Source organism: Xenopus tropicalis, chromosome 5 (assembly GCF_000004195.4).
Source record: "Xenopus tropicalis strain Nigerian chromosome 5, UCB_Xtro_10.0, whole genome shotgun sequence".
Classification (NCBI taxonomy): Eukaryota; Metazoa; Chordata; class Amphibia; order Anura; family Pipidae; genus Xenopus; species Xenopus tropicalis.
Genome location: NC_030681.2, coordinates 99351368 through 99377782, shown reverse-complemented (window position 1 = coordinate 99377782; position 26415 = coordinate 99351368). Strand labels below are relative to the sequence as shown.

Genomic DNA, 26415 nt, shown 5'->3' with positions numbered 1-26415 from the left:
GTAACATATATGATGAACAATCAATTCTTACAGCAGTCACGCAGATCAGTAGCCCCAAAGGGAGAGATTAGTAGCTAAAGACGTTTATGGTCAGGATTTAATAGGAGATATTTACTCACCATCTTCAGAGATTGTCTGGAACTCTCTAGGTTCACTATAGGCTCCATATCCAGCCACAGTACGGGCTCGAACCTGAACAACATACACTGTATCTGGGGTCATTGCTTCCATTCGCACAGTTGTGCGCTGGCTGGTCACTGTGTTACCTGCACCGCTTTGGCCCTAAAGGGGATGCAAGAAAAGTTAAAGACTTAGAGAGCTAGAAAAAAAAAACAAATGGAGAGCAAAGGAAAGAATGAAGATTGCTATATAGCATGTAAATGTCTGCGTAGGCAAGAGGGGAATGGAAAGAAAATAATGACAGTATATGTTACAGTAAGGAAAACTATAAAGATAATAATGAGAGGGCTAGAAGCACTCAGCGGCAAGTGGAGCTGTCAAGTGAGAATGAGAGACTGGCAGAGAAAAGAAAAGACAACATGAGAGGGAATGGGAGATGTGATAACATCACAGGCTGAAGGGGTAGAGGGCAGAAGGGCACCACAGGGAGGTGCTGAAAGAGAAGGATAATGAGTGGGGGAGAAAATAAAATCAAATGGAGGAGGAAGTCTGGTGTAGGGTTAGGCAATGCAAAGACAAGCATACAGGCATGCTATGAGCACTGAAGAATGCTAGAAGATAAACAGGATAGGTGTAAAGAGAATGGGGAATAGCTTGAGAAGGGGTCCAGGGTCAAAGTAGATAAAGGGGGAATAGCATTATTACATTAAAAGAGCTGATAGTAAGAAAAGCAAAAGGCATTTACGCAGAGAGAGATTACAGCTGCTGCTCAGCTTATTGGTAGCACCGAGATGATGAGAAGTACTAAATGAAAAGTATATGATATAAAACAATTAACAAGAGAGAAAGTAGTGTAATATTGTGCTTGAGTGATAAAGAATGTAGTATGAAAAAAGCATATATAACACAAAAGAAAAAAAAAAAAAGGCTCAAGGAACTTACTTTGGGATAGTATTTTATTTCATAGTCTAATATGATGCCATTGGGGCTCTCTGGAGGTGCCCAAGACAGAGTTAGAGAGTTTGCCGAACTTCCATGAGACTGCACCATTGGCACAGCTGAAGGGGCTAGGGAGTGGGAAAGCACATAGTTTAAACACAAAGATAAAAACCATAATTTTACTTGTACATCAATGTATCTCCTAATCACTTTTTATTTTCCAGGTTAATCTCCTATTTGTCTCCTATTTAGACACTGTTTTTTGATTGCTGTGAATGACAAACTCAATTTTAACCCTAATTTGTAAAATCAAAGCCTAATACAATCAACACAGCATCTGTGAAGAAATATTTTTTGGCATTTATCTGTGCCACTAAAGTGATGTCACATTAAATATTTGGTTCAAATGATAAAGGATTTTGGTTTGTTTATCACCTAATAATGATTACAAACCCTTAAATACATTAACTACACTTATATGAACACATTTCAGTTCTGCTCTTACTCACCTGCCTGGTTAGTTGTAATATTCACAGTATAGTAGTTGGGGATGTGTGGACTTTTGCCAGACACTCCGTTGACCGCCTGGATTTCAAAGCTATACTTGGTGTGGGCCTGGAGATGACTGACTGAGACTCGCCTCTGGGTGACACCAAGCTGCCGTGGCCAGAACTGAACATTATCATCACAGCGAGAACACAGTCGCTCCAAGCATTTCTTACAGATCACATTGTATAGAATGTCATCCCGACCGCCTAAATGACCAGGCTCTGCCCATTCAAGGACCACAGAGGTTTCATTTACATTGGAGATAACATGTCGTGGTGCCGAGGGCACAGCTGGAAGTAAAAAACAGTTGGAAAAATTCTATGTTAACTTTTTTCTCAGAAAGATGTCCATAGGGGCAAAACTGCTTAAATTATGCTTTTATGTCCCAGCAAGATGATGCCAAGTGCTCTTTTTTATTATTGAAACTGGTTAGTTTCTTGGTAAATTATATTCCTTTAAACTGCAATCTTTGGCTTTGAATCAATTGATACTGGGTCATATTTTGGAGGAAAACTTCTATCAATAAATAGGTATGGGAAAACAGACCCCATTTCACAGATAAGCAGTGCCCTTTGGCCCTCCATTCCTTAGGGGAGTTACTGGCCCATCTGTTCTAAGGCCTATTACATTAGAACTCTGGGGAAAGAGGATATATAAATGATAAAAACTGGTGTCAGCTAACCGGAAACTAAACTGAATCAAAATTAATTATCTCTTTCTTCCCCATACAAAATTGGTCCTGTAAGCAATAAGTCAGAGAAGAGATTGCCATCAAATAATCCAGCTTATTGGCTATCAGCTTGCATGGAAAACTACACTTGCTACAATGCTGTGGCTTGTATCTGGGTCCAACTCCAAGCAGAAACAGTATATGATTTCATTAATTACAGTTTTCTGCTTGTTGCCCACTGAACTTTTACCCTTTTTTCAGTCTGACCAACAATAAGCCAGCAGCTGGCCTGCTCATGTGGACATCAAAGTATAAAGTACATAGATTTATATAATAAACTAAAAGTAATTGCTTGTCTCCAGGCACTGATACCTTGCTAAGGCACTTGCTATAACAATTACATCTGTTGAGGGGGGGGGTTCTTTGGACCGGATATGTCAACACTGTTATTCTAAAACTCCCAGAATCCCTTGATGGGTAAATGAAGTCAAGAAATTATTGGAATTAACAATAACTCGGTGCCAAAGGTAGGGTTGCCACCAAAGTAAATCTAAAACATAGAAAAGTGGATATATTTTTTCCAGGAACTGTAGTAACCCTAGCCACGGGAGGATATTTCTGATGAAGTTATTACGTATGCACAAGTTTGTATTTGTGTATTTAGAGTCCTAGCATTGCAGCCCCCTGCATTCAACAAGTTGGGCACAAAACTCTGATTTTTGCATAGAAACATGATTATGTTTAGGGCCCTAAAACCTGTTAAATTCATGTATATAATTCTGTATCTGTAAGATAAAAGAATGCAAAGTTTCTGTTTGCTGAGGCCAAGCAAGCGTTCTGCTATGTTTCATGATAGTTTGGCCACAGGGGGCAGCGATTCATCATATTCTACTGTACATATGCAGGACATCAGGAAGTGTATGTCAGCTCCCACACAGACATTCCCACATTGCCCTCCAAGCCTTCTGTCTAGGCTTTATGTTTAAAAGTACAATCCTAAGCAATGTAATTGTATATATTGTGCTGTTTGGAATTAAAGGCTCAGATTACTACACGCTGCTGCCTCTCACAGTTCTATATTGCTTTCTTCTGAACTGGCTTGTGTTAAAATGGCCAGAAAGTACTATTATGTTACTGTATTAGGTGATGTTACACCAGTATAATTACTACACTGCCATTGCCCAATTTTCAATTTTATACTACAGGTATGGGACCTGTTATCCAGAACGCTCGAGACCTGGTGTTTTCTGGATAAGGGGCATTTCCGTAATTTGGATCTCCTGCCTTAAGTCTGCTAAAAAAAAATATTTAAAACAGTAATTAATCCCAATAGAGCAAATATTAGAATGTGAAATTATGCATGTGCAAACCACTGAAAACATCAGATCTCCTGCCTTAAATCTGCTAATTCTGGATTCTGCATACTAATTCACATGCTGATACTCAACTAATATTTTGCTATTAAATACAAAGAGCAAATATCAGAATGTGAATTTATGCATGTGCAAACCACTGAAAACATTCGGATCTCCTGCCTGTCTGCTAAAAAAAATATTTAAACAGTAATTAAACCCAATAGAACTGTTTTGGCTCCAATAAGGATTCATTATATCTTAGTTGGGATGAAGTACAAAGTACTGTTTTATCAGTATAGAGAAAAAGGAAAAGGTTTCTGGATAATGAATTTCCGGATAAGGGGTCCAATACCTGTACATTAATATTACTACAGTTATGTTGTAGCCATAGGAAGTGTAACCTGAGACCTACTGATACAGTTACACTTTATGGGCTCACTACTACAGTTTATACAATGTCCAACCTCTAGCTACAACACCCAGGATCCTCTGTGAGATTATGGCTGGTTAAATTAGGATTATACTGTAATACTACTCAGTCTGAAACAGAGAAACGTACTCTACTTTCAGTGATCTACAATGTGGGAAACTGAATAAATTGGAATAAAGTAGTGCTAATTATAGAAAACGCAGCCACCCTTTATCAGCCTTTACTTTATTCCTTGTTAATAAGCTGTATCATTCCCACACCCCATTTCTGAGTATTGCTACCTTATTTATATATGTATATGCTATATTATATGCACAGCGCTGCTGCAGGGCGGTATGAATGGCACAGAGAGTATGGAAGTCTATACAACTCTGCACAGACATGTCTGCTGCCAGCTCAGTCCACTTTCCAATTCTGTCATGGAAGGCAGACAGCAATGAGCTGAGCCAAAGGGCTGAAGTGTATAAAGTGAGTGATCAAAGAGTGTGAACTAGTAACATTCATCCATCTGGTCAAAGACATATTCACTGTCTCTAATTCTGGATTCCGCATACTATATTCACATGCTGATACTCAACAAATATTTTAATATAAAATACAAAAGGCAAATATAAGAATGTGAATTTAGGCAAGTGCAAACCACTGAAAACATTGTTTATTATGACCTTTACCAAATAATTCCCATATCTACCAACACTTGCCAGACAGAAGTGAAAGGGTTCATGAAAATAAAAGCAAATTAAGAATAAAAAAAGGCATTTTAAGAACAATATCAGAAAAGCCAGAGCAATAGAAGTAATGCTGCATAATGGCTACTGAACTGTACAAAGACCCTAATAGATTCACAAAATCAACTTAAGCCCCCCAGATATTGTATGTCCCCAATTGAATTAATTCCATTTGTAATCACACAACCACTAGCAGCTCTTTTAGTGCCCCAGAGAGTTGCCGTGGATAATCTCACTTGTACTATAAGTAGCCAGCCCTTGACCATGGATTTGACCATATAAACTAAAATGTACAGTCCGTGTTTTAAATAAACAAACCACAGATGATTGCCGAAACAGGAAAATGAATGACAACCCTCCCCACATGTATATGAGGTCAGCAGCCAACTCATAGTAGCACAGGGCAGATTCCTGTAGTGATACAGCAGCTGGCATAGCCATATCAGTTCAATCTACCCAACCACATAAGGTGTCCAAACTGCACATTACGTAACAGATCATTTGCCAGTTTTCCTATCCTGAAAATTTGCCATGTTAAATTAATAATAACCTGGTTGTATAGTTAATGCAAGGATTTTTTTTAACAAATGCACTATGGGTGCGTTATGCTTTTTAATACAAAAACTGGTGTTTGGATGTTCCATTTGTTACATACAATGCTATTTACACAGTTTAGACAATCTGTCCCACACCCCTAGGTGACTCACTCCTCACTCCAACAGAGACCCTGCCACAAGTCAGTCAGAAGAATCTCTTCCTGTAAGTACTCAAGTTTGTTTCTCAAACTTGTCAGATCTGCTGAGGGCTTGGCCCTAGCCAAGTTTAAAAACACAGATTAAAAACAGATCCTCTGAGGCAGGAAAGCCAGGTTGAACTGCCATGTCAGCATCTTGTGACCCCTGGAAAGTCACAACCTCTCAGAGAGCGGGATTAAACAGATTCCATCAACAAATAGCCAGTGCTGTACGTAATATTACACATTTTAGCAGTAGTGCAGATCCTATTCGGATTTGTATTTCAGCTAAAGGTTAACTATATCAGTTTACCTTTTTTCCCTAAAACTGAATCCTAGTAAAATTCTACCTAAACAAAACATCAGGGATTTTTATTACCTTTCGGGTATTTTGTATTTTTATCCCTAAGAAATATACTACTTAACCTACATTTATATAAATTTAGTATTATTCTACAAAACCACATTTACATTTTTTTCTGGTAAGCTTTGGTACAATCCCTAAATATGTTATAACAAAAGATGAGCCAAAAGCAATGCCCTGATAATTACTTTCCATCATCATACAGTGATGCGGATGATCTGTGACTCCATCTAATACAGATAGAAAGTCTCTCTGCCTTAACCAAGCCAGGGCTGTCTTTCTTTTTGAGACATATAGGTTGCATTAAATATGCACCCTTTCGGAAGATCAAATGTGACTAGCATGCATGAACATGTTCTGGCCCAACCTATTTACATTTAATGTCCATTTTAAAAGCATTTATCAGCATTTCACATAGGTGAATAAATGCAGCAGGATGCTGGCCTCTATTAATAAGGAGCACAAGCAAGAGTTAGCTATGGCACTCACTAAGGTAATAAATGATCTGAGCTGCATTTGTCAGTTGCAGGAAATATACAGCTGTTTTTCATATGTTTATGTAATATGGGTGAACTAATCAGAATTTCAGTGTTCAGGCAAAAAAAATGAGTCCTCAAGGGTGTCGTTGTCGGCAGCAGCATCTTTGGGGCTATTCTACAAACCTAACTCTCTTAAGTTTAGCTAAAGGACTTACACTATGCTGTGGGATAGTAAACAATACAATCCCTGTGCCGGCTAGACAGAGAGCCATTGACTCTTTCTTGACTCATGCTCTCTATGATAAACATACCTGGAATTTCAGCCATAAAGGATTACTAAAATGCAGTTTCTTAAACTTGAAAGAAAATGCCTCATGACTACCAGTATTAGGCTACTCCATGCCAGATGGATGTAATATTAACTTTGATATAACAGGATGGTGGAGCATTAATTATCAATTCACACTTGCAGAACTGGGGTCCTGAGCTTGAGTCTGACAAGGGCACAATTTTGTTCAAGTTATAGGTTCTCTCCAGGTACTCTGGTTTCCTCCTACACTAAAAACATATTGGTAAGTTAACTGGCTTGGTGTGTTGGGGAAATGTACTCTATTGAGGCAAAGGCCAATGTAAAAAATAAAATCTGAAGTACAGTGCAAAATGTTTGCACTATATAAAAGTATAATAATATTACTTACAGCACAATGTGTCACAGTTATACAAAACAGAAATGTTTTTACCTCATATATATACCATGAACAATTGGTTTCTAGCAACAGGCTACACTTCTATTGGTCTAAACAGGATGAGGATTATATGAAGAGAAAGACAATAGGCACTTGCCTAGAAAAAGTAGTATTGTGAAGGTAAAACTTGGCATCATGGAATGGGACATGTAACAGGGCAGCATACAGAGAGAGAATGAGTGTGTGTGTATATATATATTGTATACACACATTTTATACATTATATATATTTTTTTTTTTCCCGAGTTTTTTTTATCTGATTCAGGAGGAAATTGGAAGCTTGCAGAGGGATTTGCATACATAAGTGGTATAAAACAAGGCCAGGGATAAGATTACTCTGAGGTTTTTAAGTGGTTGGGAAAATGGGTAAGCTAAATGGACCAAATGGTTCTTATCTGCCGTCAGATTCTTTGTTTTCCCTCTTCTGGGCCCCAGCCCAAACTTTCCCCTTCTCTAAGAAAAATTCCCTTTTCCGGCCTGTGGCCCCATTACACTCTCCCTATTCCCTGTGGCCCCATTACTTTCTCCTTATTGCCTTCCCATCCCTCTCTCCTACTTACAGGTACACGCAGTCTCAGCACTCTCTCCGTCAGCACGGTAGTATCCATTCTGACAGGAACAGATAGTGGCTGCTGAAGAAATGGCTCTGCTGTTAACGGGGCAAGGCACACAGCTTCCCTCTCCCTGCTTTGACTTGTATGTTCCACGTTTGCATGCTGAGAAAAAAATATGCATTTAAAAATTAAATATACTATTTAAAGAAGATACACAATAAAGTAGTAGAACTTTCTCATGTCTAAAAAGGGTGCTTTGTTGGATACCTTGGCATTGAGTGTCCTTCCCAGCTGCTTCAAACCCAGATGCGCATGTACAGGCACCCACAGGCACCATCCATTCTCCATCTCCATTGCAGTACAGCTTGAGAGGCACAGAAACTTCTAGGGCATTCGGCACACATGTACCTGGTGCAATAACAAGTGATGTTGCTTCAGCCCCTGTAACTGTCTCGGGAAAAGTGGCAAATCCAGCAATGGTTCGAGGACACTTTTTAAAGAAGACACGAACTGAAATTAGGGATACACAGGCACCCAGGTCCTGAAAAGCCAAGTAGAAACCTGTACGGGATAAAGGTCCAAAGCTACGTATCTTTGTGTTGACACGCCCAGAATCCCGTCGTGAAAAGCTCTCATCTGGAGCTATGGTATCCACCTTCATGTATGGGTTTTCCATCCAGAATGGGCTGTCAGCAGAAGCAGAGTCAGAGTCCGATTCATAGTAGAAGAAATTAAAGGTCTCTTTGCAAGATCCTGGGATATTCGGCAGGCTGTTACAGTCTCTGACAGTAAACTTCAACTCCACATACACGCGCTGAACATCTTGCCGTGGAATAAACTGCGTACGTAGCCAATTATTCTGATTACCATCCCGTACATTACAAACCTGATACGTCCGGATTGGGTTTGAGGCTTCATCGTATCCACTTACTTCCTCCCACTATAGTAAAGAAGAGACATTGAGCAGCAGAGTAAGAAGAGGTTACAAACAAAGGAGAAGGCAGATCGAAGTAATTGTACATCGCAAGTAGATACAAGGGAAAGTTTTAGGCACCAGCAGAACAAATGATGCAAAAAGAAAGAAGGACTGGAGGAAAAAAAAAAAAAAAAAAAAAAAAGAGAGAGGTAACTGATAGGGTATAACTAAGATTAAATTGCAAGAGAGTGTGCACACCTTTAGATAAAAAAAGTTCAAACTCACCCCTGAATCTGGGTATGCAACCCATGCTAATTCTGATGTTGTCCATTTTGTGTCCATCAGAGTCTCTGAAAATAAGAATATAAGCTGTTACACTGGAGAGTCACACAAAAAGCCCAAAACATGTTCCTACAAACATTATATTTATCCAGTACATTATAGAACATAAACCCCCTCTGGATACAATTTTGAAAAACAATGCCTTAAAGATTCTGCTCTCTGACATGAGACAGAGCTCTTTTACTGCCTTTTGTGTTGCCCATATACCGAATGAAGCAAAGATGTCATATGGCCTTACTGCCATAAGTGAATGGCCAAACTACAGAAAGCCTGCCATTCAGCAGTTGGGCTGACAATGTAGATGCACAGCTATAACAAGATGTTACCAATGATCTTCCACCGGTATAGGTGGAAGCCAGCACACTGAATATTCAAAATGATTCTTTTAGAGGTCAATCAATACACAATAGTTGGACAATTTTATAGAAAAAAATAAATAACCCTTAACTGATAGGTTAAGTTAATTTTTGCAATTCACAAGATTCCAATGACTAGTCGGGCACCATTCATTATCCTTATCACATTAAGAGGCAAAATTATTATGCTGTGAAAAGAACGGTGTAAAATAGGTGTCATTTTTTTAGGCGTTTGGACTGCAAACTTCTACATTTATTTTACATAGCTTTTTAAACTGTTTTTTTTGTCAAATTTTATTTTACACAGCATAATAAATAGGCCCCACCATTAAACAACAAATGGTGGTTAGCCAAAATCACCATAAGCACTGGTGTCTTCAGCCATTTTGGATGCACCATCTGTGTGTGGTCATCAGCTTGTGTCAACAGACTGCATATGACCAATCTGTGCAACAGGCTACATATTAGCCTGTTTGGTGAACTTGCTTGTTTTAATTAAACTGGCCAGATATTGTTATATGTGTGGGTGCAATATGATCATTTGCCCTACTTAAGACCTCATCATCATACCAGTGTGGTCATCAGATAACATCACTGCCTCTGTACATTAGGCTGGGATCATATATTTTCAAGAGGCGCTTGCAGTGCACTCAGGGTCTGACTGGGCTGCTGGAATACCAGAAAAAACCAGGTGGGCCCTGGTGGCATAGACCCAATCCCCGTTACTGCTCCCCTGGCCACTGGATTTAAGGGGGAGTGGCGGGGCACCTGAGGGGGACACAGCCGGTGGGGGTTCCTTGGGGGTGCAGGGCCCCTGGGGCGGCAGCCCTGGTGGGCCCTGCACCCCCCCCCCCCCAGCCCGACCCCGAGTGCACTTCACAAGTTGATTTATTTTTGCTTGTTTACTTTGTGTGGTATCATGGCAGCATGTGGCTGCACAAACTCCAGTAACATATGGGAGACCATAAAATGTCTGGAGGTTGAAATGGGGTCAGCATACTGGAAAAGTGTTAGGACTCACTGCTTTAAGAATTAACACAAGGAATGGCTGTATCCCAAGAGTACAAACTGGCCTTTCTAGAGTCACCCTCCCTTAATTCCCTGTGAAGAAATCGCTTTTGCATTTATCTCTGCTGGTATGTAAGGAGAGGAGGTGCACTTAGGATTATGCAAGTACTACTCCTAAATCCTTTTCCAAAGTGAGCTCAGCAACATCTGCCTTCCCCTAGATAAATGTCCAATTCAGAGGCAGCCCTGCAACCTCTGCACTCTAGAAACAAATGTATAGAATGGTGCCTAACAGATCACCCACAGAGACTGGAGGTCAGGTCAGCAGCAGCTGACTAGTGACCAAGCTCACGCTTCTGAGGGAAAGAACTATACAATACATAGCTAGGGTACAAACGGTTCCTACGTGAAAAGAAATAAGGCATATTTATACATTTCTGTTTAACTGTTTTACAATAAATGGTGAAGACAGAAGGATGATAAAGTATTTATTCTAAGAAATAGCAAGTAGGATTTAAAGGTATAATGTTGTTTATATAAAAACATATGTTCTTCTCCTATAGAAACCAGATCTGTATATAAATTTTAGCAATATGGCACCCTCAAGCAACTGCAATCGGGGGCAAAAAATGACCCCTGCAAATGGTCATCATGCTTCCATTTAGTAAGTTACACCTTACGTAGCTTGGAATTTTGTATGTAAGTTCACTTGGACTGTTTGAAAGGGCACTCAGCAACAATTACCCTGGTTCACAAATATTTTCAATATTATTTAGCTGGAAGAAAATTCCATTTAAAAATTTGTGAACAAATTAAAATTGACCACTACTGGTATCTTTGCAGAAAGCAAAGATATCAGTAGCAGTACAGGTAGTATGTATCAGCCTGGCACATTATCAGCACAAACTGAATGAACAAATATAAATGCTTCTGTTACATTCAGTCTATGAAGGACACCTCAGAAAAGGCACACAAAAAGGAAATTTTGGCTAAGAAGTATAACAAGCTAATTTTCAGTGCATGAGAACCTATGGCCCTATACTCCAAGGTCTATTAAAGGTAAAATACAGGAAAGAAAACTTCTGCTAATAAAACAGGTTCTACCTCCCTTTTAAATTATTTTTATTTTAAGAGCATTTCTCCCACAGAAGTTGTTCGGCAACATTCTTATAATGTTTAATGTGGAAAATCACACCCCAACAGGGAGAGGTATTATATACTATTATGGTGGCCATGACAAAGCATAGAGAAAATAGTGACTTAACAAAGCAGGTGTGCAAAGATACATGTCAAAGCCCAAACTATTCATCCAGTTTCTGTTTAAACTGCCATGCTTTCTAATTCACCAAGTGGATGTTTCCCCAATATGCCCACATTAAGCTGGGTGATATCTGGCTGACTGGATCACAACAATAATAAATGCAGGTTGTCAAGGCAAGGACCCCCACATCAACGAGCCAATGTGGCCCTCGACCTGATGGGTTTTTAAAACTGCCTGATTGATAGCTGGCTAATTTTCGGCTAGATATTGTTCGACAGGCGTGTTGGCAAGGCACCATTACTTGGACGAATAAGCTGGCAACTTGGTCTAGAAAGCTAAGTTTGTGTCCACGGCTTTGGAAAGAAAAGTTGATTCATATATAAAAGGAATTTCTAGTAAGAAGAGTCTGTGTGATCATGATAACCAGCATGTATGTCCCTTTACAAAATAACAAACTGTACATTCATGCAAGGATGGAATAAATATATTAATATGGCAAGTGAAAATACTAAATGGCAAGTTAATCAATTATTCATGGGATGGTATTCCTAGATCATTCTTACAGCTTCTTCCTACCCCACCTAATAAGCTGCTGGCTTTTTCTATTCTTTGGATCCTTTAATTTAATCATACTAATGGATCTCATGTGGGTCTTTCCCAACAATGGTTGTCATAGTGCAGCTAATCGTATGTTCTGTTGATCCAGGGATTAGTCCCACTGATTTTTCTTGGAGCCCGGAAGGAATTTTTTTTTTCTGAGGCAAATCTAAGGCTGCTTTAGAAGGGAGGGGGGTTGCCATCTTATGGATAAATGAAATTCAATGAGGTATTATGTTAGTGAAGGGTTGTACTTAATGGACATGCCTTTTTCAGTCTCTGTTAAAATTTTATATTATAGACTTGTGCCCCAAGTGTGTACATAGCAAAACAAACCCTCACATAAAGGCAAGAACAGTGAGCCACAGGTCATTTGCTTAAGTGCCATTCTATAATTATCACCTGATTGGCTGTCTCCAGTTAAGAAGTACAGGGCTTCTTTCCTGTGCTGTAATTGTGTAAGGTGTTAAATATATAGCTGGAATTACACAGGTAAAATTACACATCATGCACCCACACTAATACGTCCCTTTAGTGCTTCCATGGCCAGGAGAAGAACTTTTCCTCTGTGCAACATAATGTTTCACTGTAAGTCCTGACTCTCTGGCTTGGTTTCAACTTGGACACATTTTTCTCATTAAAAAAAAAAAGAAAGAAAAGAAAGAACTTAAGTTGGGGCAGATTGCTGTGTAAAACAGGGAAAGCTAATCCTAACACTGCCCCCCCCCCTTCATCTGACAGTCCCAGGGGGCTCCCCCTCCCTGCAGGACAGCTCACAAAAGAGCCCCATGAGGGAGGGGGAGGAGCATACATAATTGTGCATACCAACAAACAATATAAACACACACACTATATATATATATATATATATATATATATATATATATATATATATATATATATATATATATATATATATATATATATATATGAGAATTACTAATCAAGAGAGTAAGGCAAAAAAAAAAATACTTGGAGCTCAACACAGATTAAAGAACATTGTTAATTTCATGCCTTCAAGATTCACACTAACACTGTGACATATGTGTGCAGACCTCATTACACAGAGGATGAGGGAGAAAATGCTTTGCGGCTGAGCCATTCCTCCCTGAAAACTGTCTTTTGCAATGTAAAAACTATGCAGTGGCCCAGTCGATAAAGCTCAAGCACAACCCCCCTAGTCCCCCCTTACCTACAGGAGAACTGAGAGACATTTGCTAGAAAATGGAATATAAACTATGATCGTGTTGGAAAGATTATATTGCACTTCAGTTTTAGATTTTTTGGCTCCCACAACAGTTACTGAGTACATGGCTGGGGAGAATTTCAGTGTTTGGACCCCCCTTTTACCCACCCTCTCAATCCACCCTAAATTAACACTGTTAGGTTAATTAAATTGAACATAGTGTGGCAATATTATAGGGATCATATAGGGCAGGGGGGACAGAAGTGAATGGGGCGGGAGGGCTGCCCTGGCATTCGAAGACTTTTATGATGGGGCAAAAATGAAGACCTGTTGCTGAACAGCAAGCAAAGAAGGCATGGTTACTTTTCCTAGAGGTGAAGGTGATAGAAGGCATTTGCAGTTCTAATTAATATTTATTATACTTATTTATTTATTTATTTATTTAGTGTTATCGACTCCACCTCTAGGAAAAGTAATCAAGTCTTCTTTGCTTGCTGTTTGGAAACAGGGCATTTTTGCCATCATCATAACAATCTCACACTACCAGGGTGGCTAATCTCTAGACAATGCAGAACGATCAATTTTTTTATATAGTGTGGCAATAAATAGACTGCAGCAATTTATTTTTGTAATTTGAATGGCATAAGGTACAATTTTCTAATTAAACTCAGATTTTTTGTAGTGTAGCTAGTGCAGATTTCTGACATATATATATATATACATATATACACATACACACACATATACACACACAGGCTAAAGCATGACTTCCATTTAATTTTATATACTCTTATTGACCATGCATTTTCTAAGCCCTATTTCCCTTAATAAAGCGCCTTGGCGTTAGGCCGTTTTCAGTTTAACAACTGCCAGTGTGCTTAAAATTATATGTTCCCGACTCTTGTATTCTCAAGCAATTTGCCTTTGTTTACTTATCGCTCTCCCTCTGCTAATTAAATTGGCACAGATTTAAGGGCTATTCCCCACAGAGCCCTATAGACAGTTAAGGTTAGTAGAGCAGAGAGAAGAGAGTCCACAGACTTTTTGAGCAGGCAAAGAAAATAAAAGGAATTTAAAATGAATGCAAGTCACATGACTAAAATAAGCTTTTCCAGCTTACTCTATTTTTCTAGCAGCTTAACAGCAGTACCCTCCACCATTTTGGATGAATGTGTTTTTATACCGTTATGGGGAGTACTTTAGTGGCTACAATACAATACTCATCATCCCCTGTTAGAGGCTAATGCAGAAAATGTCTCTTACAGTGGAAGATGAGCTGCAGAGACACTGCCTCTGTTTATATTGTATGTACAATCACTACAGCCCAGTGCATTCTAAATACAATATTTGTATTACAATGAACTAGATTGTATTAGAATTGTACTAGTTGTGTTTAGAATGGTAGCATTTTTATATGCCCCTATTACACACTGAATGTCTGCAAAGCATAAAGGCGGCCATACACATACCAATAACAATAAGATCGTTCTTTCCTTTCCACTGATGTTCAGGGCTGAATTGTCCGATATGGAGGTAGAAACAATAGGGATTCTACCTCCACCCAACGATTCAGCCCTAAACGAAGATTTTGCTTAGGGCCTTCAATGGTGCCCAATCAAAATCATTTTGCTCGCCTGATCGACAAGAAGACCAATATCTGATGCAATATTGGTCATATCATCCATCCGCCATACACACACCGAATATAATGGGTTTCGTACGATCGTACTATCAGTGCGTGTATGGCCAGCTTAAGTCCAATGCATTTTTAGCTTGGTCACTGTTGCAGCAGGAACACTGGTCTTGTGCCTGCTACACTTTAGAGTGAAGACACACTGAGCTACTTTTCATGGCCACAAAAAAAAACTCCAAATACTCCATATTGCCATAGACAATACCGAGAATTGCCTCTGCTAAAAACACACGTAGAGACAATTATCAATAAAAGATCAGTATTGTCTTTTTTAGTAGCAGAGACAAGTATGTGCTACTAGTTGCTCTGTGTGTCTTTAGTAAAGGTCAAGAGAAGCTCGAGTAGAACAGCTGCAGGTTCTGTGTTTGAGCTGCACCCACCACCCAATCATCATGTGCTCTCTTTACTGAAAAAGTCCATAAAAATACCTGAGGGTATGAGCCCATTATATACTTGGGTGGCTTTCTGAAGAAGGCAACCACTATAAAACAAGCATATGGATATAGGCACGAAAGATAGAGAGACAAGTGAATTGTTCTGAAAGAACATTAATAAAGGAAGCAAGTGTTTTACTTTCCTTCATATTGACTGAAAAAAGCAGGTATACTGCTTCCTCTGTATGGGTAAAATAGTGGCAACATTATCATGAAAAATGCTACAATGCTTGCTTGAATATACTTAGCGGTAACTTTGTAATTGAGTGCCACTCAGACACAGGAGCACCTTTTACTCAGCAAAAAAAAATCTATAGTCTTTAATTCCCTAAATACAGGTCAGTACAATCTAAGATCCCAGGTTTAATTGAATTAAAATCATCACTGACAACCAAAGCAGGGCAGATTTCAAAGTACCAGACATTTAAATAAAATATAGTTCTTAAAGTACGATCTTTTGAGAATCAGTCTACATGAAGGAAAAACCAGCTGACCCACATGGTTTTAACTGAAAGAAAAGATTTAGCTTGGAACTGTCACTTCCTGCTGGCTTTACCAGAATGGATCACAGATCCCTGAAAAAGGCATGCTAAGGACAAAAGAAAACTGCTCCTCCAAATCTACTTTCAAGCTGCTTTACTGAAAAACAAGCCTTATATAGGTGGGGTATTTTCCCTTTAATTATACTGAGCCAATGAGGTACACGTGGCAAATACATGAAGGGACTATACTGCACACAGACAAAAAAAAGAGAGAGCTAGGTGCAGGATTTCTGAAACAAAAAAAGCTTACAAAGTACTCTGCATGGGATAACCTATACAGAGCTCTTCTATTGATATTCACAATATATCAGACCTAGCTGCTGCTGTAACTTCATATAAACCTGAGGTACAATTCTAGATATACCCTAATTCACTATACTACAATAAAAAATGTTAACTATCTGTTTCCATTAATTTTTTTTTTTGCTTTACATAATGTTTCTATAATTGTTTTTAGAGCATAGGGTTCACAGCAGTCTATTAAATGGCACTCAGTAGCACCCATATCAGATGCTCTGATAAACAATTGTAATGAACCGTGGTTCTGATGAATAATAGTTTCAGCAATACTTTATAGCAACTATTTTTTAATATTTGGGAGTGCTATTAAACAAGAAAAGCCATTCAGAGCTTCCAATTTTCTAGTTTTTCTACTGCCCCTTTAAAACACAGGTGCCTTATATGATTTTGTGGTTTTTAAACAGCCAAATAAAAATGAGAAACAGTGACAGTCCTGCCAGCTCAGCATTAAACATATTTCTGTTGCAAACTGATGTCTGGCCACACACAGAGTGGATAGACCAGGCACCAACTACTAGGGGGTTAAAGGCAGCTTCAAAGCTGATGAAAAACAGATACAACAGCTGAATATTACTGTATTGCAATCCATATTGACTGCAAACATACCAACGTTGCTACATAAGTGATGGGAGAATGGGCACCTTTTAACACTGAGTGCTTTCCTTGTTTTCCCATCCCGGCCGGTGAACTTTGATCAGATCTTTTAGCCAGAGAGACAGACACACACCATTATATAGGTATTTCTTTAATCCCATGGATTTTCCCTCATGCGGGCTACACCAAGAATCTCACAAGCAGCTCCTTCAAAGGCACCAGAAAAGGTATGGACCAGAAACAGAAAATCTGGAATTGGGAGTTTAACCTCCCGTCAGAGCAAAGACAAGCGGACTTTGTTAGAAATACGTCAAGCATAGGATCTGCTGTTTCAGTGCTAGGTAGTAACCACCAAGGAACCCCCGCTGCTCCCAGTGGCAGTTAGTGATTCCCCCTCTCATGGGAAATGATGCATAAATTAGTAATTAAAAAAATGCCATGACATGTTTAACCCTCAAAGAAGCTGCTCCACCGGGAAGACTGCCAGAGAGCAGCATGACGCTGCGTGTGCACATACCGAACCATAAAGACCACTCCCCAAATCTCTTTAACTTCATGTAAATCATGGCCTGAATTATTCTGTATCTGTTTTTGACTGAACTGAATCCAACCGATCCCAAAGATTGCTATGAAATCTACATTCTAACAATTTACAAGGATCGTGCTAATCTTGTGTTTTCTCCGCCAGAGAAACTCCAGACACGCAACACCTAGGTGTAACGTTAATAAGCCCTCCCCAAGTTCCCATTTCTTTCTGAACATTGAACAAAGCTAGGAGGTGAGGAAGGGGTGTTACCCGTGACCTGGCACATCTGTAACTATTACCAAGAAAGAAACTCCAGAAAAGATGAGTCACTGCCAGAACATAAACAGAACCCTTATTCTCTGTGAGTGCGCACAAGGATCCCTCCATAGCAGTCCTTAAATAGCCCTCGCGCAGGAATGTCAGGCCTGTAGCCTCTCAGCTCTCATTGCCCCTGGCTGAGGAAACTGGTAGTAATGGCTCCCACTAACACCCGAAATGTAGCAGCAGGTCTGACTTCCCCATAAGTTTCCCACGCATAACCTAGTAATCTGTATAATGATAGCGCACTGTAAGCATTACATAAAAACATTATCAACCCTACTATTGTTTGATACAATATAAAGTGTAAATACCACACAGACACAAATTCCAGTCAGAAATACGATATGTACTATGTAAGCAATGCAATGGAGACAGGGTAGTTAGTTATACGGGGCTATGGACTAGTATTTATTAGCAGGATGTAGGGTAATCATTAGCAAACACCTAGCTCACGAGACAAAGATAGAGAAACTCCGTATCTGATAAAGCAACACCTTACATGCAGCACCACAAAAGGAGCTCACTGATTTATTACTCTAGGGAGATAACATCCTTGTGAAAAACCCTGCCCTTTCTACCTGCCAGAATCTAAAGGAAAATCATCAGGCTTCCTTTTTTATTTTAATTGGTTTTTATTAATCTTTCTGTTTACTATTCACAACTATCTGCATTAACTGTGTAATTTCCCTATCATTTCCAATCTACATACAATTATCAGCTTTCAGCTGGCATAGAATTGCTTGTTTCCATTCCCCTCTCTCTCGGCTAATTTAGATGATTAAGGTTTTTTCCTCTTTTAACAACACTGCAAACAATAGAATGACTGTGCCTTCCACAGAGAGCGAGTGACTGGGGGTCAGCAGGACACTATGGGAAACCTTTGCCAACAAACATCACTAGACTGTTCTCTTCTCATCAGGAGGAAGTAAACACAGGGTCCCGATTATGAGGGGAAAAACTCTCAAGCAAGCACAAAATTACTAACCGCCTGTAAAATTGCAGAACGCTGTATAGTAGCCATTAACACTTGCTCAACAGTTATTTAAGGAAAAAAGCTAACCAGGGCAATTGGTCAGGAATTGCTCAGAACAAAACACATTTCAATGTGAAGGACTGAATAGAACTATTTGCAGATTTGTCACTAGAATTATCTAACAGTGATAGGTACCATAATAGTTTTTCACACCAGCTAATTCCCTGTGTATCATTTGGCCTAGCCCTATGTCATTTTAATAGATTTGGCAACTGCAACCCAGCCATTAAAGCAGAACGAATTGCTCCCCCCACTACAGTTCCTAATGATTTCAGACAGGGCTGTGGAGTCGGAGTCAAGGAGTCGGAGGCAATTTTAAGTTCCTGGAGTCGGAGTCGGCAAAAAAAGAACCGACTCCGACTCCTACTAAATTTCAATGGGAATAAAAAAAAAAAATAAAGCAAGTTTAAATGTCCCAATTCACAAACATAATTAATTACTTCTCTGCTATAAGAATAAAGCCCAATGCACACAGTGCATAAACCAACACGTTGAGTGACCATCAAGAATGCTTTTCATTGACTGTATGAATGTATAAAATACATTAACATATTAAAAACAGAGGAGTCGGAAGTATCAGAAACTGAGGAGTCGGAGAATTTATCTACCGACTCCACAGCCCTGATTTCAGACCTCCTTCTGTGCAAACCATAATTTGTGACCACTAAAAGATATTGGGAAATAATGGATGGTGGCACATTTGCATAACCCATACTGCCAGTGGACAACAAAAGGCTCTGATTGGCATTAGGGATTGTTATCTAAACAGTGATATACCTCCTACATATCACAGTACAAAAGTGTACTATCCAATGCTCAAGGTAGATACTGCATGCCACTACACAGGGTTAGTTGATCATATACATATTATTTTAGATCAAGGCCAGCCTCACTTTACTGTTAATGTCACACAAGGCAAGAGGGACTCGCCCAATACAACTCCCCAGAGTTCTGCAAGTATATGCCTTGCAGTGAATCACAGCTTTGATCTCTTAGCTCCTTGTAATTAATTATAATGTGCTGAAATTAACTTAATGTGTTGCAACTGCTATAATGCTAGGTTTAAATGTTCCCTTGTTTGAACCGAGATACAGGAGCTATTGGCCATATACAAATAAATAACAAATAATGACCTGGGGCTGTGCAAGGAGGCGAGCCCCTGAAATATCCCTATTAGGACAACACTTGACATGTTTCCCTCTGAGTAAACAGCTGCCCAGTATGACAAGGGTGCAGAAAAACAGTCATGTCCACAGCTCAGTGCGACTTGCAGCACACCAGTCCAATTTGGGAACTTTTAATAACTTCCTGGATTTTTTAGCTCCTGGAAAGTCTCCCCAATGTGGCATTAGTCTATAACTCCCATGCCATTTTCAGCACCACTCTCAGCAAGTACAGGTTTAAATTATGTTAAATTTCTAAATGGTTAACAGTCTTTAAATCAGGGGTCCCCAACCTTTTTAACCCGTGAATAACATTTAAATATAAGGAAGTTGGAGAGCAACACAAGCTCCTGGGGGTGACCAGAAAAAGGTTGGAGAGGCGGCGCCTCTCAAGGCAACTTCCGCAATTTTGGGAAATCACAGCGCCGCGTATGCCACCCCACCAGCAATTTACATTTTCATCGGTGGGATGGCATTTCGGGAAGATTAGTTGCCCGCGACAAGGGAGATCTGTAGAGGGCGACTAATCCCCCCGTGTGTCACAGCCCTAAAAGGCAAGTTAATATTCTTAACAAGTGCAAAATAAAATGTTAACTCTCGCAGCAGAGACAAACCTCCTGGGTACATCAGAACACAGCGTCCCACTGGGAAACAGTTGACATGATGAGAATGTTATTTCAAACAAGAAAGCAGCCTTACATTTATCCCAAAACACTTACTAACTGATAGGCTAAAAAGGTCTTACTACTGGAATTTGCACAGTAATTTATGAATAAAAACAATTGGATGTTCTACTATGCCCATTCTGTGAATCTGTGAATAAGTTCAGATACAACACTAATGCTAAATAGCAACATGGACCTACCTGGGCAAGGAGAGCACCCAAGAACCAAAATGCAACCCTCCAGGGGCTTCCTACTTTATTTCATATGTTTGTATATAACATTAGAGCTTTCATGTTCCCTGCAAAATACCTTGCATATTTTTATACATTGTGATAAGTCACAAGCAAAGACAGCATTTTACATACTGTTAAAGCAGACGCCCCCATAAATTCTTGGACAATTGCCACTATGGTGTTTATTGCGATATTATAGGATAAAGGGAGCTGGGATTTTTGTAAGCCGTAATGGCACACAAGGCTATTCCTGATATTATTATTTATGCATAGGTAGATATATAGAGTTTTGACATTAATCTGACAAAACAGAGACAAAACATTTGGAACAAGTGGAAACTGAGTGCCGTTGCCCTACGCCATTGTAATACCTACAGGGCATTTAGTGCATGATGGAAATTATATGAGGCTGCCTAGAACTTTTTCCATACTGTGTTAAGAAAACAAGGGGGAGGACATATTTTAAACAAAATATCCATTGTGGTAGAAAGTCATTCCCCATGCCCAGGCTGGTGGACCCAACAATGACCATCATACAGAAGAAGCCATTTATAACTATCAGAGAAAGAAGAGACCTAATACAAATGGCAGCACCAACTGATTGCATTAGGCTTTACAATGACCTTCTGCATCCTTCACAACACTCCAACTGCTCCAACACATCAACTGGAGGCACAGAAGCCAGAAGTTGCCTAAAATTTGATTTATTTGGCCCTCAGTCTGTCTGAGCAGTACACTTAATTATCAGTATGGTATAATTTTATTATTAGTAACCCGGCTGTATCATACATGCATCACTCAACCTTTTAACTTTAACCCCCAGCTTTCACATTAAGAGGATGCTGGGAGTTGCAGCGACAAAACTGTCTGATTAGGCTGTCACTGCCTTGCTATTATTCTCTTGCTTTATTTAGTGCAGACATATTAAGATAACAGAACTACTGCTTTAGCAAAAGGTAAAAAAAAGGAAAATACCATGAGAATTCCCATAGGTTGACACACACTACAAACAGCAGTCTCGTTCTATATGGCCTGTAATTCTGTAGTAAAACTGGTTAAAACTGATGTTTGTTTTAGAAAAGACTGCATCTACCGACTTGCCAGGTTACTGCACCACATATTTCGTACAGCACACTGCTGTGCAATTTACTGAATTCAATTTCTTCGTACACAGGCCGGTAAGATCATATTTCACTATAGGCCCATACAGAATTGCACCAGGCTACACTGTGTATAATCATCATGTTGGGGGGTGGGGGTGTAGAATCAGCCGAGCCATCTCACTGTACACTTCATAAAAGCCCAAACAAGCAGGAAAACTAACATGGAACATGAGGGAGAGCTCCAGATCAAGCAAACGAAAATATGCTCAGAGAAAGTAAAGCAGGAGACCAAGATAACAAGCGCATAACCATCTCCATCCCTCCAAACACCACCGCACAAAATCATTATCAAACCAGAACAACAATCGGCCATCTCCAATCCCAAAATCATGAGAGTATGCAACCCCCAACAAACAACACTAATAACATGCCACCACAAGAATGTGCAAACACAAGCTGATACAGCTGCAAGACTTTGCTTGGTCTTTTATCCTCTACACTGTATTAAATCATTACAAAGTTGCAAGGTGAAATACGCTAATATAAGCCACATTCACATACTCAGTATGTATCACTATGTGAAAAAAAACTTAAGTCAACATTTTTCCTAGTGCTCTTTGTATTGCACTGGAACTGTGCCCCATACAATACTGAGCATACTGAATTCATAATCGATGTGACCAGCATGTCTTAAAACACAAGTCGGCAATCCATTTAAAGCAATCAATATGGCAACTCAGCCTCCAGTTGCCCAGCTGGCCCAAGATTAATACATTTTTCTTAAATATCATGCTCATAAAATGCTGGCAAAATCCACAAAGAAGACATGACAAACTAATATGTTGCTGGTTTCCTCTTCTAAGGCTCCCAAGACTCTTCTCATACCTAATGAAATGTAGCACCAAACCTTTACACTATTAGTGTAAAATATTCCTGTGAGTAAATTATTAGTTCTTTGTTTTTTGGGGGATGTTTTATATAAATCTGGCAAATAAGGAAGATGCAAGAGAAGCAGTAAGATACAAGAGGTTTTTCATATGAATGTCATCAATAATGAACTCAAGAACAGGGAAACAAATTCTATTAATCCCTTTATATGCTATAATATTATTTCTCTGTTGTGTAAATGGCTCCTCTTCAAATAGCTGTGGCCCTAGGTACTGTCCACCATGCCATTTGAGTTTGAGGTGCCTTCCATAGTCTTTACTATGTAAAGAAATCCACTCCCAGTCTTTGAAGTACAGAACCACAAATTATATATATTTGCCCGAAGCCTAATGATCACAAACCAGCCACAGATCAAAAGTCCCAAGTATTTACACCTGTTGCAATGTAGCACTTACTGCAGGTCAGAGGTGGTTGCCACTTGGCCTAAATGGCCAAAACTGGCCAGGTTATATAGATATCTATACGTGAGTTCCGGTGAGCTCATTAGTGACTCAGGAATTTTGACTGACTCAACAGTCCTTAATGAGGGCAAACCTAACATGTTTCTTGCCGTGGGGCCTAGAGATGGACACGCCTGTCTCTAGGAGAAAACCACATTAGTAATACATGCACAAAAACAAAAGGTAAACTATATTACTGTATTTGGGAAACAGAGCTGTAGTCCAGCCAGAATTAGAGAGTCAAACTTAGAAGATGACTGATCTACCCCCCTACAGCTGCTGTTAAACTACAACTTTTAATGCCCATCCAGGTGGGGGACTCTGCTGTCTTGAGAGAAATCCAAATAAGGAAGTTCTTGTCAATCAAATGTTTTCTTTTGTCCAACCTGTCTCTGCCATTATCAAAGATCTAATACAAATAAACCGAGGTAGGCAGCGTTATCTTGCCCACTGCAACTATTGCCTTTGCGCCGGTGATAGGATATCAGACAAAGGGAGTTAACAGAGGAAATTAAAGCCTTGCAAATTAAACTTTAAAATGCAATGAGGTGTCAGATTTAGATAAAACGGGTATCAATCATATCGTTGGCAAGACTTCACATGTGCCCTAGGAGAGATAGCATCAGAAAAATCCAAGAAAGAAAGGCAGCATTACAATATTGTTTGCTTTCAGTAAGATTGATTCATTTTAATGTTAACATAAGTAATGCTGCTATCAGTAACATGCTCAATGCATATGTGAGAATCAGTCAAATTTTATTAAAGCCAACACCATCCCTTCCCCTCAGAATGTTTTATTTCAGAAGCCAGCCTGGCAGGCATGCATAGGTGATCTTTCTGCATTAGTGTCAGTCACAACAATCCTCTCTCTGCTTCAGCCTCGCCAATTACCCACTGGAATGGCTGTTCTGCACCCAGAGAAAGGAGCCCTCTCCCCTGTCACAAAACATAACCATGCTCACTCAGGGCCCGCAGAAAGCCGTGAAATTGTTCAGCCGCTTACCAAAATCACAAAGCTGCAAAAATAAAGACTCCAATCAGAACGAATATCATTGTGTCCTTAGTTTTCCACCATCCTTGGGAAAAGAAATACTGGCTTTTCTTCTCTTTTATACGTCTTTGCAATTAATGGGTATTGTTCTTACTGGCTAGGTGGCAGCCCTAATCTAAAAGTGGCCATACACTGGCCAATAGATGTTTAAATAGGTTCTCAGCGCTAGGCCTTTGAGACTCTATGCGTTAAACCCCAATACTGGTATCTGGTATCTGACAAAAAGACACAATGTATAATGGGCCATACAGAGGATGGCCACCTTTCTAAAATTTCATTTATTTGGGCCAACAGTCAGGACTTCCAGTGCATCGGAAGATAAAATGTTGAAACATGTTTGATCATCTAACCCACCGATATCCACAGAACCAAAAAAAAAAAATAATAAACAAACATCAGTCATGACTGTCTGTCCAACATACATGCACTGAAAATCTCAGTAAAGGTAGTTATACACGTTGAGATTTTAGCCTTCTTCCAACAAATGCTTGGATATCGATCGTATGTTTAAATGCAATGATCTAAAACGAATATTCAGACTGAAATTGTAGGATAAATTGGAAGATGTTCTGAATATGAAATAGTAGGCAGACACCAGTCGTTACGAAAGCGACTTCCTGGAAATGCATTGTAGGTCCCCCAAGGATATCGTCAGATACACAATACATGCACAGATTTTATCGTTATCTGTCCAACATTTTCTAACCTGTCAGATCGTCTAGACGACCTATCGTCATGGTATGAAAATTATGGGGACACTAATTCTGAACCCCCACATGGTCCAAAAATCATATGAACGTAAGTTTTGTGCAATTATATTGGCATGTGTATAGCCAACTTAACTCCAGTTTTACAAGTATTTTCTCAATTGTTCGTAAAAGCTATTTTTCATCTATGCATGGCCTGTAAGAAAGTTTTCCTGTAGTTTAAAAGGGACTTTATAGCAGGCTCACTTCCCTACTTGAGGGAAAAATAAAGTTTAAGACTGCAGACCCCCCTGGCTGATTTGTTTATTTGCAGGAAGGGTCCTGACAACTGGAATGCAAACTCTCTTCATAGTATAAAGTAGGAAAAAAGTCATTGTTCTTTTTTCAGTGCACAAAGAAAAGAACTTTATACTAGAAGAAAGAAGGACTGTATTTCTATATATGCATGGCATTGTGGCAACTTTTATTAATCTTATCCTGTCCTTGGCCAGTAAACAAACACACATATGCACATGAAAAGACATAAGGCTAGCATCACTTTATTCTCCTGTGAAAACTGTCCGGAGTCTTAACACTGATTTGCATGAAAAAAGATGCTGCTAACAGTTGTGTCTGGGGATACAAACACATTTTGTTAAGCAGCTAATTTTCAACATCGGCTGCAACGCTTTGTAAGGAAAAAAAGCTTCCTTTCTCTTTAGTATGCACCTCAGGCATGTGGATTCAGGGGTTTAATGTATACTGAAGCCTACACATAAACTAGTCGGCTCCAAACTCAGGTTCGAATATCATTATTATTATTAACAACATGTATTTCATGCAAACGTGTTCCCCAGCGATGTACAGTAAAAGGGTGTACAGATCAAAAATATATATTACAAGCTACAGATCCATACTGGAGGCCAGAAACAGCAAAGCAATAGGACCAGTATTAGTAAAGCCTAAAGCTGTATCATAGTGGGCAATCCAAGTAATATCTGGTGCACGACCATAGGGTTCCCTGAATTGCGTTTGTCCAGTTATTGCGCACTTACTCCTCCCTACAGACTGTGACAGTCAATGTCTACTTATAATGCTAGATAGTACAAAAATTAGTAAGAGTATGCAGAAAAGCAAAGTCCCAAACTAAGCAGGAATTATGCAAACCTTATCATGTGACACCGTGCTTAAAAGTCAAGGGGCATATTGCAACTTTGCTACTAGCCACACTCCTATGAGCGTGGCATCCCAAAATTCTGCATAAGAACAGTATTCATAATCCCAATGCACCTTATTAGCCATGATGATATAAAGTGGTTTGCTTTAACCTGGGGCTCAACAACTGCTGTA

The 26415-nt window shown here is 39.4% G+C and overlaps 1 protein-coding gene across 1 annotated transcript in view; it reads right to left on the bottom strand.

The window, feature by feature from the left end:
* Positions 1 to 26415, bottom strand: part of ephb3 (EPH receptor B3) — a 33448-nt gene that overhangs the window by 5651 nt on the left and 1382 nt on the right. The window contains exons 2-7 of the mRNA XM_002935148.5: positions 8869 to 8933; positions 7935 to 8607; positions 7674 to 7829; positions 1569 to 1898; positions 1063 to 1187; positions 120 to 282 (exon numbers count right to left, since the gene is read on the bottom strand). Coding sequence (XP_002935194.1) covers positions 120 to 282; positions 1063 to 1187; positions 1569 to 1898; positions 7674 to 7829; positions 7935 to 8607; positions 8869 to 8933 — 1512 coding nt within the window. The remainder of the gene's footprint in view (positions 1 to 119; positions 283 to 1062; positions 1188 to 1568; positions 1899 to 7673; positions 7830 to 7934; positions 8608 to 8868; positions 8934 to 26415) is intronic.